Genomic DNA, 12,639 nt, shown 5'->3' with positions numbered 1-12,639 from the left:
GAAAGCATCTCTGACCACAGGGCAGCTCAGCTGATGTTTGATCTAAGATTCCCCACTCCCAGAACTGAGATGTCTACCCTTCCTAAGCCATGAGCCTTCTGTATTTTACTGTAGCCTAAACGGAGAAGGCATGCAGCAAACCCTGGAAAAGCATTATTGAGTTGATGCTTCATTAGAGATGCCTCCTCTCCCAGGAAGGCCTCTTGTAAAGCATCAGAATCTTTCTCAGTAGGCTGGCCCCAGGTTCATTAGTACCCATGAAGGAGTGTCAGTATCTGTTAGCAGAAGAGCAACTGTAGGTTTTGAAAGCAAGTGAAACAGAGTGGGAAAACCCTGCCTGCAAACACCACCAGTCCTTTGCAGCTCTGGACTTGTGTCAGTAACTAAGCTGCTCGCCCTTTGACTGAACTCTTCTGCTAGTGGGCACCTTTTTTTTCTTTGTCATATGAAAATTTTTTATGATTTATTTATATGAATACACTGTAGCTGTCTTCAGACACACCAGAAGAGAGCATCAGATCCTGTTACAGATGGTTGTGAGCCACCATGTGGTTGCTGGGAATTGAACTCGGGACCTCTATAAGAGCAGTCAGTGCTCTTAACCACTGAGCCATCCTCCAGCCCCCCAAAATGATATATTTATTTAAAACAATGATCCAGGCAGTGGTGGCGCATGCCTTTAATCCCAGCACTTGGGAGACAGAGGCAGGCAGATTTCTGAGTTCGAGGCCAGCCTGGTCTACAGAGTGAGTTCCAGGACAGCCAGGGCTATACAGAGAAACCCTGTCTTGAAAAAACAAAACAAAAAAGAATGTAAAGATAATTATACAGCTATTTTGCTTTTGGGGGTTTTTTTGTTTGTTTGTTTTTTCAAATACTGGATGAGCCAGTATGCATTTGTTAGCCCACTGATGAGTGCTTAAGTGGTCAATGATATTTTTGGGTGTTATGTGTGTGTATACTGTTGACCAATGTTGGTATATTGCACATCTATTCATATAAATAATGGGGAATAACTGTAGTGTGGTGGTGCACTCCTGTGATCCCAGAACCAGCCTAGGCTACATGATAACTGTCTCAAGAGTGACAGCTTTGGGCATTCCTCTCTGCTGTCTGAGACAAAAGGACGGTTGATATTGTTTCGCAAGTGATAACCCCAAGAACCTTTCATTCTTCCTCTCACAAGGGCATCTGCTGTGTGGTAGGCCAAGGGACATGGGAGGGGACATGGCAAACAATCCTGTCCTCCTGGGGCTGACATCCCAGTAGGTAATAGGGGAGAGATAGTAACTTAGTGAAGATAAATGAGTAAGCTAATGAATGTTAGCTAAAGAGAAAAACAAAGCAAAGGTGTGTGGAAGATGGATGAGGGGTCTTAGCCTAAGGCCGCAGGCAGAAAGAGCAGGCCACCAGGATAAGTAGAAGGAAGTGAGGTCAGAAGCTAGGCTCTGCTGAATCCAATGGGGAACCTGTAGGGATTTAAACAGATGAGTTCTTGCTTCAGTCAGATGCCTGGCTGCTGGCTTTGAGAGCAGAATCATGGGACAAATTAGCTACAAGGCCACCAGTCAGAAGACCTGCAGCCGTCCAGCTGTAGTTTGCTGACAGCTAGACCTGAGACATAACGGAATGTGTTACTCCACCTGAAGCCACTGCAGCCCTAAGTACATGCAGTCTCCTAACCTGAGTGTTAGGAACTCTGCAGCCATGGTTAGCCTGCAAGTGAGGCACAGGCTTTGGGGACTAGCCTTTTGGCAGCTGTTTTTGGCAATCTACAGAGTCTTGGAGTGATTTTCCAAACACATGCTGATGGCAGAGACCTAGATTTTCAGATGGAGCCCAGCCTGAGCCTTCCATGGACTGAGGTGTGTAGAAAATTGGAAATAACTGTAAAGATGGAAGGAGAGGCTGAGTGGAAAGAAAATACATCAGCAGATTCCTGAAACAGATGTTGGAACTGCAGGACCGACCCTGCCCTTCCATAAGTGCTAATTAGGTACAGCTTAAGACTTTCATTCTTAGCTATCTAGGCTGGTACCATCCAGTCCATGGAAGGCAGGTGCCTAGGTTACTACTAAAGTCCTAAACTGCAGGAAATAGCCATAAACATACCAGAGTAGATGAGAGAAAGTAGTATGAGACCGGGCCTTACTATAGCCCAAGCTGGCCTTGAACCCCAGGCTCTGGAGTGCTGAGGTAGAAGTTGGGTGCCAGCAGTCCTGTCCCATCTAATTATGTACAGTAGCTCTGCCATGGCCAAAGTGGTGTTACTCCCCCCCCCCCGCCAAGAATTTTCCAAGGAGCCAAGCAGCCACACTCTCCCAAGTCTGTTTATATCTGAAACCTGCCACTTAACTTGAAATGCTGTTCAATGTGACAGTTCAGCAAGAGGCCACTTAGTGCTGATCCTGAATTTACTGACATGCCCAAAGACATTTTTGCTGATGTTTATGTTAGCATTGAGTTTATTTTCTGTTAATCATTTTATCTTCTGTGAGTTTTTCTCTTGTCCATAGGGTCTTATCAGATGCGTTTTGAACTGGACAGTGCTTCACCCACCTTCCCCACTCTGTGCTGTATAGTTCTAGAGGCAAGGAACAAGGACCATGAGCAAGCTAATTTCCCCTTATACCTTATTTAAGTGTCAGGGTTTCACATAGACAGTCATTATTGATGGCTTTCCTGGACTCAGGCTGAATGTTTTTAATTTCACTTTATGCCTTGCCTTGATGGTTCTGTTGAAGTGCTGCCCGGGCCTCCCAGCAGTCGGCATTTTGATTACTAAGTAGAGGCCTTATTACTTTATGATTCACTTTATTACTTAGGAATGGCTACTTACTACCAATATTAAGACTGAATGTGAAAGTCTGTCTGATGGATAGAACCCAAATATCTGTTACTTTTCTGGCTTTTCTGCTTTGTACTGTCAGGATAGAGTTAGTGAGCCTGCTGCACTTTCAGTTCTGTTGGGGGATTTTTGGCCTGTGGTTTGAAGATGGCTTTATAGATATTGCTAAAGGACAATTTCAGTAAAACCGATTGATAAACAACAATTTAGATCCAGACATGGTAGCATATGCCTTTAACTCCAGCACTAGGGAGGCAGAGACCTGGGGACTCTGTGAGTTCCAGGCCAACCTGGTCTGTAAGAGTGAGTTCCAGGATAGGACTGTTATACAGAGAAACCTTGTCTCAAAAAAAAAAAAAAAAAAAAAAAAAATCCAATTTGGGAAAATTAGACAGTGGGAAAAGCTACAAAGTGTCAGTATATAAATTGCTATAATCTTTTTGGAGAATGCTTTAGAGCTACTTATCAAAAGTGTTAAGTAAATGTGTAGATGTTGAATTTTTTAATGTCTTTAAACATTTATTAACTGCCTGTGTGGAGGGGTGTGCACCTGCCGCAGTGCATGTGCAGAAGTCAGAGCCCAGTCAAACTCAGGTGGTCAGGCTTGGCAGGCCGTGCTCTAACTGGCTGAGCCAGCTCTCCATACTATGCACACAGTGTGTGTGTGCGTGTGCGTGTGCGTGTCGGCGCATGCACACACAGAAGAGTAAGATTTCCTGGAACTGGAGTTCCAGGTGGTTGAGCCCCACATATGCGTTTGGAGAACTGAACTGAACTGCAGTTCTCTGTGACATCAGTAAGCACTCTTAACAGCTGAGCCATTTTTCTAGCTTTGTATACATAAATTTCAACCCAGAAATGTCATAATTTAACTAGCTGTAATTTCTCACAAAGAAAGTCAGACAGGTGCCACTATCAAGGGGATTCCTGAACGATTTTTCTACTCGTCTAGTGGAAATGATCCAGGGTTGTTTGATTGATTGTAGCCTCAAATAAACTGTGCCAAGGATAACCCCGAACTACTTATCCTTCTGCATATACCTCCTCACAGCCTGTTATCATTCTCCTAGAACTTGCCCCTAAACCTACTGGGTTGACACTGCATACCAGCAAGGGCCTGCATCTATGGTGCTTACAGAAGAGCATATTATACAGCTCAGCCTGGAGAGAGAACACTTGTACATATTCTCTCAGGTTTGGTGGTCCTGGTTGTATATGGCTGTGTTACTTTGAACAAAAACCCTATGTAAGCAAAGGTGTTTGCCATGAACAGTTTATCCCAGTACTTCTACTATTGCATCGTATTTCCTTCCTTTAAAATACCATGGAGATTATTTCACAAGCTTGAGTCAGAAAGCACGGAATGAGCACTGGGCCTGGAGTGGTCTGGTGTTTGTTTACTCTTGCTTGTCAGTGCTAAGCGCATTAACAGGAAAGCCTCCTTTCCCCTCTGTGTTTGTCTTTATAACATTTGGCGAAATGTTTAGAAGATTCCAGGGTTTCTGGCCTGACACCTGGGAGAACAGGCAAGGAGGACTTGGCTGTGAGCTGCTGCAGGTGGTGGGTTTCGGAAGCCTCTAAAGGATGGGGCTTGAGCTCTCACCCAGCTCCTCACACACTGCTTTGGGAAAACTGAGGGAACCTGAGCGGGCAGCGAATTCCTCTCTTCCCCTTTCTTTAACTTTCAGAAACCCTTTTCTAGGCCATTGAAGATCATGCCCCGTTTCTCTGCGTGTCCTAAATCCTGAAGGTTTTATGTCAGTTTAGGGTTTTGTGCTGGGTTTGAGGCTCTCATGTTTTCAGGCTGGCAGCCACTTTGTTACGTAGCCTGATATTTCTACCTCCACCTCCCCAGTGTGAGGTTCACAGGCATGTGCCACCTCACCCAACAAAAGCCAATTTGGCTAAAAATAATTTTTAAAAAAATCCAGTTTGGCCTCTAGGTCTATCTATTTTCTGAAAACTTTGATTAGAATTTCCCACTGACCCACTAAAACCTCATCTCCCCTCTGCTCCCAGCTTGCTCTGAGTTCTCTTAGTGAGACCCCCCTCTCTTTTGTTTGGCTCCCAGTTGACCACCTTCTGTGTCTGCCCTGCCTTCTGTCCCTCCTTGGAAGGCCCCACCCTCCACAGATCTGGAGGCAGAGCTAGGCCTCATGTCCCTTTTCCAAAACCTTTTGTTTGTTCCCATTTCTTACCAAAGAGGTTCCAGATTTTTTAGCTGGCCCATCATCTGTCTTTAAGCCTCACCTCCCCCCATCAGTGAAATTTCTGGCTATCCCTCCATTGTTAGGAGCTTCCTTTGTAGCTTTATCTCTAGACTTCATCTGAGGGCCCTGCTCTGTCCTGCGCTGAGAATCTTTGAAAGCCCCTGGGAGCGGGAGCCACATTCTAGCCTTTTGGCTCTTTTCCCACTGCCTGGCACTTTTCTTTGCCTTGGGCTGCTGGTAGAACTCTGTGGGTGGCTTTCCTAGCAGAATAATATGCTTGTGTATCCCAGAGACAGGCAGTGGACAGAGCCACCAGGGGTCCCATCCACCTCTTGTTGGAAATGGGTGGCTGGGGTGTCCTGCCTGCCTTCACTTTGCTTTTTGTCACCCTAGCCTTCAAATGGGACCATCCCTGCTGCTGGTTCCAGAGAGAACTGAGAGGCGCTGCCTCTGCCTGCCGGATTCATCAACTTACAGAAACGCATCCTGTTTACATTTCTGGCAGCCTCTCGTTGATTTGGATGGTGGCCAGCAGCTAGCCACTCAGCCCTTGTGGGTTTCTAACCAACAGTTTTCCAAGTGCACATGCGCTGTGAGAGCACATGCAAACCCAGCATGGCCTTTGTGCACCACCATAGCCAGTTCTCCTTGCCAGCCTCCCATGTCCAGCGTAGCTTTAGTGTTTTCTGGAAAGACTTCAGTCAGGACTCGCTACACTAAAACGACTGGGTGACCAGGGGCTAAAAATCCACTGGAAATGAGACCATGATTTTCAAGTTTGTATCCTCATCTTAAAAAAAAAAAAAAAAAAAAAAGGAAAAATAAATCCACATGCCCAGCAGACAGGGGCTCTATTCTCAACCTAACATTTAAATGGCTAGATTTGTAAGTTGTCTTAAAGGTGCCCTTTGAACAGTTTAAAATGCTCCGTTGTTTTAGGGTGAAGTCATCAAACTGCTTACTTATTTATGTTTTCACAACTGACTGAAATGTACATCTGCCAACAGATTAAATCTGCAGTAAGAGTCACTTGGGGCTTTCCTCTGATTGATAGAGATTCTGTCTGTCAGCTTCTGGCTTCTTTCTTTCTTCCTTTCTTTCTTTCTTTCTTTCTTTCTTTCTTTCTTTCTTTCTTTCTTTCTATCTTTAGGTGTATTAGAGGTTTTAGGTTTCCTTTACTTTTCTTATTTAGGTACTTGGCCTCTTTTTTGTCATTTTGGTTTTGTTTTATTTTCTGAGACAGGGTTTCTCTGTGTAGCCCTGGCTGTCCTGCAACTCACTCTGTAGACCAGGCTGACCTCCAATTCAGATATCCGCCTGCCTCTGCTTCCTAAGTGCTGGAATCAAAGGTGTGCACTACCATTCATTGCCCAGCTGGAAATTGGTCTTTTATTTAAAAAGAAGATGGTAGCAGATACTCTCATAGTGTTATACTATGCAGTCCCTCACCTCCACATTGGGCTTTTGGAAGCAACAAAAGCTTGCTTTGGAGCCCAGGTAGGCCTTAACTCACAATCTTTCTGCCTCTGCCTCCCAAATTTTGGAATTACAAACTTGTACCACCACCCACCACACTCAGGCGAGTATCTTAACTTTTAAGACACTGGTACCTCTCCTTGGTTCTTTTTTTTTTTTTCCATCTCTAAGATGTTTTCTTTTGTCTTTTTTTTTTTTTAATTGTGTGTGTATGTTGGTATCCTATCTGAATTGTTTAAATATTTGTCCCATAACATTTACGTGGAGGTCACAGGACAACTTGCAGGAGTCACCTCTCTCCTTCCACCATGTGAATCCCAGGGATTGAACTGGGGTCACCAGGCTTGGTGGCCATCTCCCAGGCCCTGCAAGCACACTTGAAGCCCAGCCAGTATCCCTAGCAGTGCAGAGGAAAGGAAGGCTCCAGGACCTGTGAGTCAGTTCAGGCAAAGCTTTTGTTTCTGCTACAGAAAAAAGTGACTCTTTGTGAGGATCAACCTTCTCTTTTGTGTTTGTGCTTTTGTTTCTTGAGATAAAATTTAACCCTAAATTGCCCAGGCTGTCCTTGAACTTGATCTTCTTGCCTCAGCCTCCCAAGTGCCTAGATAAGAACTCTGACATTACAACCTGACCTGGGTTGTAGATTTTTGTTGAGTGACATCACACCCCTTACTAAGCTAAATTCTCTATTATATGACTATAACACCTGAAAAAATACCTTTGTAGCTGGCCTTGGGGAGTAGAGGCAAGAGGATCTCTGAGAGTTCAAGTCCAACTTGGGCTGTGTCACAAGACTCTGTCTCAGAAAACAAAACAGCAGGGCCAGATGCCACAAAGTAACATAGTAGGGCTGTGCATATCATCTGTTGGGTGGGTTGGCTTCTGTCCCAGCTATTTTGCCAGTCGCAGGCTGCCACTGCCTGGCAGAACAGGGGTCCTCCTCCTGGTTTCAACCAAGGGGCCTCTGTGCATGCTCAGGTTAGGTTTTGTTGTACGTAGTGTGCAAAGTAGGAGTCATCTCTGTTCCTCTGTCAGCCTTCAGGGTTTTGTCCTCTGGGGAAGGTAGAGACATGACAGTGTGATCTGAGAAAGCAGGAGGCAGGAAGGCCCCGGAGGCAGCAGTCAGCTGAGCAGTGAGGCAGAAAGTGGAGGGCTTGCTCAGACACAGTAGCCCCAAGCCACTTCCCCACCACCATACTCACCATCTGCTGAAGACCCAGCTCCCGTTATGGCTTAAGAACTTGAGGAGCCTCACCTTTTCTTGTTCTCTGCTCTCACTCTCTAGTTCCTGTCCCCAGGTCCATCATTGGAGCATAAATTGCTATGGTTGCTGGTGAGCTTTCTAAAGCGTTTTTATTTGAAATAATGATAGGTCTGCAGGAAGTTGCCAAGCTAGTCTGAGCAGTGTCAGCCAGCATTCTCCACTGTTGTGACACACATAATTATAGTACAATAGCAGAGCCAGGAAATGAACATGGGTGCAGTGGCTGCATAACCATCACAGTCAGGATCACAGAGGTCCTGTGCTGTCCTTGTCGTCAGCATCCTTTCCTCCCATCACCAGTCTCCACAGCCACCACACACTGTCTATCCTTACATCATCATTTCAGAGAACATTCTGTAGGGGGCTGGAGAGGGCGAAGAAAATACCATATGAAGTGTTGTGTAATGTGAATATTGTATCTGAGGTCCTTCCAAGTTACCATGGCCATCCATCAGTTCCAGAGTTAAACTCATCGCTTTTTTTTCCTTTAGTACCAAGGATGGAACACAGGGCCTCCTGCATGCTAAGTAAACACTGCACCCCTAAGCCACACCCCACCATTGACCAGTCCTATTTAATTGCTGAGTAATAGTCTATAGCAGGAATGTTCCACCATCCATACCATACGCACCTTCTTGTGAAGGTTTTTGTGAACAGGTTTTGGTTTCTCTGGGGTGGATGATTGAGAGAGAGTTCCCTGGGCTGTGTCCAAGTGTGTTTAGTTTTCTGAGATGCTTCTGAATCTCCCAGCACCTTCACCCTCACCCTCACCCTCACCCAATGCTTCGTCTTCTCTTAGGTAAATGGGTGTGTCTTTAGCCAAAGCCTTGCTCTGCTTTCCCAGGCTGACCATGGTGGGCATCTGCTGACTTGCTGGCTGGGCCTGCGCTTCTGACATCCCTTGATGTCCTTCACCCAGTTTTTTTTGTTGTTGTTGTTGTTTTTTGTTTGGTTGGTTTGGTTTGGTTTTAGTTTTTTGAGACAGGGTTTCTCTGTGTAGCCCTGGCTGACCTGGAACTCACTCTGCAGACCAGGCTGGCCTGGAACTCAGAAATCCACCTGCCTCTGCCTCCCAAGTGCTGGGATTAAAGGTGTGGCCAGGCAGATCCTGTGAGGTCTGTACTGAGTGCCTAAGGCTCACTCAGCTCTCTGAATAGTCAGTACTGTGTAGAGTAGTGGAGTCACCAAGAAGGCAGTGGTAGGAATGACTTTGCCTTGTCTGCCTGCCGGTCTACGAATCACCACCTCCATTTCTGCCCATGTGACATTTTATTGTTTTTTTATTGTTGCATGCGTGTGATGTATATGCACCTCCCAGCCTTCACCCAGTTTCTAACTAGGCTAGAAACTGTTGAGTTTCTGTTTACATTTATTACTGTGCCAGGGAGTGGGGTGTGATGTTTCCTTATGGAGCTTAAAGGACAGCTTGAAGGGGTCAATTCTTTCCTTCATGTGGGTCCAGAGGATTGAACTCAGATTGTCAGGTTTGGCAGTAAACATCTCTACCTCCTGAGCCTTCTCAACACTCCAGTGTTTATAAATTCTTAGCACAACTCCATTGTCAGCTGTGTGCTTGGCAGATATTTTCTCCTATTGCTGAGTGAATGATAATGTGAATATGGTCACCTGACTCCAAGGGGGCGACACCTCCACAAGGCATTCCTGTCAGTTAGGCGTGCAGCAAAGACTGAGGAATCACTACACTGCCTCAGTGGGTCAAGGCAAGTGCGGAAGCTAAAGCATCAGCCCGGGGCTGCAGTTGAGCTATGAAGACACATAGCTGATGAAGGCCTGCCTTGGGGTTAGGGTGAGGTATCTTAGGATAAAGGACAACTAAAACCATGGAGCCATGCACTTTCCGTGGGCAAATCAGGCAGCAGATGCATATAGCCCAATAAAACTGTTACTTAATTTTCTAAAGTGGTAAGTATGTGGAATGGGGTGGTGCATGCCTGTCACCCCAGCACTCAGTACGTAGAGGTAGGAGGTTACAGTTCAAGACAAATAAGTCAGTCAGTCAGTCAGTCAGTCCAGGTGGTTGGCTGGTGGGTAAGAGCTCTTGCTGTACATGTGTGAAGATCTGAGTTTGAATCACCTGCACCCACATGAAAACTGGACCTGTAACCACAGCCCTGTGGTGATGGAGACAAGAGGATTCTGGGGCTTACTGCTGCCAGCCTTCCACCAGGTTCATTGAGATAAAAGGAATAAGGTAGAGAACAGTAGAGCAGGATGCAGGCCCTCACCGGCCTCCACATGAGAGCACAGGCATGTGTGCCCACATGCATATACATCACACGCATGCAACAATAAAAAAACAATAAAATGTCACATGGGCAGAAATGGAGGTGGTGATTCGTAGACCGGCAGGCAGACAAGTACTGACTATTCAGAGAGCTAAGTGAGCCTTAGGCACTCAGTACAGACCTCACAGGATCTGCCTGACCAATCTTGAAGCAGTAGTCTGAGAGGGTGGATGACCAGAAGCCTCCACTGAGATGGAGTTCTTCCAGGCCAGGCGTCCCCTAGCATTGTTTGATTTGGGGACTTGACCCTGTCTGCAAGGGGAGGAAAGGGCAGGGAAGCACTAAGCGTATTTTTAACATGGAGGAAGCAAGTGCAAGGATGGACAGCAGTTTCTGCTGGCAGCACAGAGGGACAGTGTATGGGACATTTGGCGGAGTGGGCTCAGTGCACGGCAGCTCCATCTTTTCCTGTCTCAGGGTTGCTTACTGCTTGTGTGCATGACTTCCTGCCCTGCCTGTTTTGAGTTGGGACAAGCAGTTGTATCTTGTTAGGAATTGACAGCCCTAGGACAGTGTGGCTAAAGGTGCCAGCACTCCCATCCCATGTAGCTACTCCATCCCAGTGCCTTGGCAGGAAGGGAGGGAGACACTGCACAAGAACCTCTGCCTGTAGTTATAGGCTGTTCTAGTTCCTCTCCACTACTGTGATAAAATGCTCTGACCAAAAGCAGTCTGGGGAATAAAGGGTTTATTTCATCCTACACTTGAAGGTCACAGTACATCTTTGAGCAAGTCAGAGCAGGACCTTGAAGCAGAAACTATAAAGGAATATGACTTACTGGCTCACTCTTTGGCTCCTTCTAGTACAGCACAGGACCACCTTACCCAGGGTGGTGCTGCCCACAGTGGGCTGGGCTCTCTTACATTGATTAATAATCAAGACAATCCCCCACAGATTACTTTGAGCTCTGCAGTTCCCAATTGAGGCTTTCCTCTCAGGGGATTCTGGCTAGGGTCCTGGGAATCGAGACACTCATACCAGGACAGACAGGGAGATATGCACTGGCTGCAAACTTGATGGCAGCCAGTTCTAAGGGTCTCCACTGTGGGCTCAGAGCACAAGTAAACCTTCTGTTCTCACTTTCTTCCAGGGTTCGAGGGTGCTTGTGGACGCTCGAGACAAGCTCGGCATTCCCTGGCAGCACTCTGAGAACGAGAAGCACGGGATGTTTCTGATGGCCTTCGAGAACAAGGCAGGGCTGCCTGTGGAGCCTGCCACCTTCCAGCTCTACGTGCCAGCCCTGAGCGCCCTCTGGAGAGACTCGGGGATCAGGGAAGCCTTCAGCCGCAGAAGCGAGTTCCAGCTGGTGAGGGAACCTTTGACTTCCACATGGTGATCCTTTAAAACCCAGTCCTGTCATCCCCATACTCACTCAGGAGGCTGGGGCAATAGGATCCCATGCTCAAGGACAGCCTGGCATTTATAGGGGACCATCAGACAAAGGGAGAAAAATGTATTAACAGGGGTGAGCTATATTTTGCTACAAACCCTAATATTAAACACAACACAGAATGGAGACCTGGCTGTCTCATTGGTTCCAGGAAGAACACGCTTCTTTTGACACGAAGAGCAAAAGGTTCTTATCATAGTCCAGACCAGGGACTCCGGTTGTCTGGGCTACCTTGCCACCCTTAAAGCAGCTTTTCCCTGCAGGAAGGTTGCAGCCATGGGTCACAGTGTTCTCTGATCCTCTCTGCATGCATGCATCTAACCTCTGCAGGGTGGGTCTCTCCACTGAAGGGCCTTTAATCTCAGAAAGGCTAATCATTGTAGCTGTTTCAGATGCTAAGGAGGGCATAGTCTACAGCCAGAAAATGTCGGGTATTTTGCCTGCTTGCTTTGCACATCAGCACTGACAGTGTTCAAAGATGTGTTGATCTGTCCGGTAGCCAGGAGATGGCTAATGCTCATCGTGTGTCAGGGCCTCCATTATTCTTCTTGTGTCTTTGCCCCGGGCAAACAGGGTCCTGTTCCACCTCCTTCGTGCCCGGCCGCCTCCTGTGCTTCTGCTGTAATAGTTCTTATTTTAAACAGTATGGTTTAAAGCTTCCGATAGTTTCCAAGCTTTCTGTCGGTGGGTTCATAGGACATGTCTTCTGTAACTCGCTTGTTTTCATTCGGATCACCCTCCATGGTCTCTTTCCACGGCTTTCTACTGCTCCATTGTGCAAACACACTGTCTGTGGCTTCTCACTGCTGTCTTTCTGTATGTTTCTGTGTTTTGTTTCAGAAACTGCTGTGACCTTCTTATCTGTCTCCAGGTACACATGCTCAAGTCTGACTGCAGGATGCCTACCTCAGAATATAATCAGTGGTGTCCCTATCTCCAGATAGACACTGTGACATCACACTCTTTCCAGAGCGGCAGCTGTACTGATTGTGCTGCTTCTGGCAGTACAGGGGGATTCCACTGTCCACACACAGGTGCTGTCCACTGTTGACAAGCCCGAGGGTTAGCTGATCTCCTTCAGGGTCATTTGAGGTTGCCTCCATCCATCTGTGAGGTCCCTGTGTTTTCTCTTCTTCAAAAGGTC

At 46.7% G+C, this 12,639-nt stretch overlaps 1 protein-coding gene across 1 annotated transcript in view; it reads left to right on the top strand.

The window, feature by feature from the left end:
* Gna12 (G protein subunit alpha 12) overlaps nt 1–12,639 on the top strand; it is a 76,517-nt gene that overhangs the window by 33,740 nt on the left and 30,138 nt on the right. Inside the window, exon 2 of the mRNA XM_021163564.2 lies at nt 11,196–11,411. Within this exon, the coding sequence (XP_021019223.1) occupies nt 11,196–11,411 (216 nt within the window). The remainder of the gene's footprint in view (nt 1–11,195; nt 11,412–12,639) is intronic.

This window comes from Mus caroli, chromosome 5, assembly GCF_900094665.2.
Source record: "Mus caroli chromosome 5, CAROLI_EIJ_v1.1, whole genome shotgun sequence".
NCBI classification, from domain to species: Eukaryota; Metazoa; Chordata; class Mammalia; order Rodentia; family Muridae; genus Mus; species Mus caroli.
This window is presented reverse-complemented; position numbering and strand designations above follow the sequence as displayed.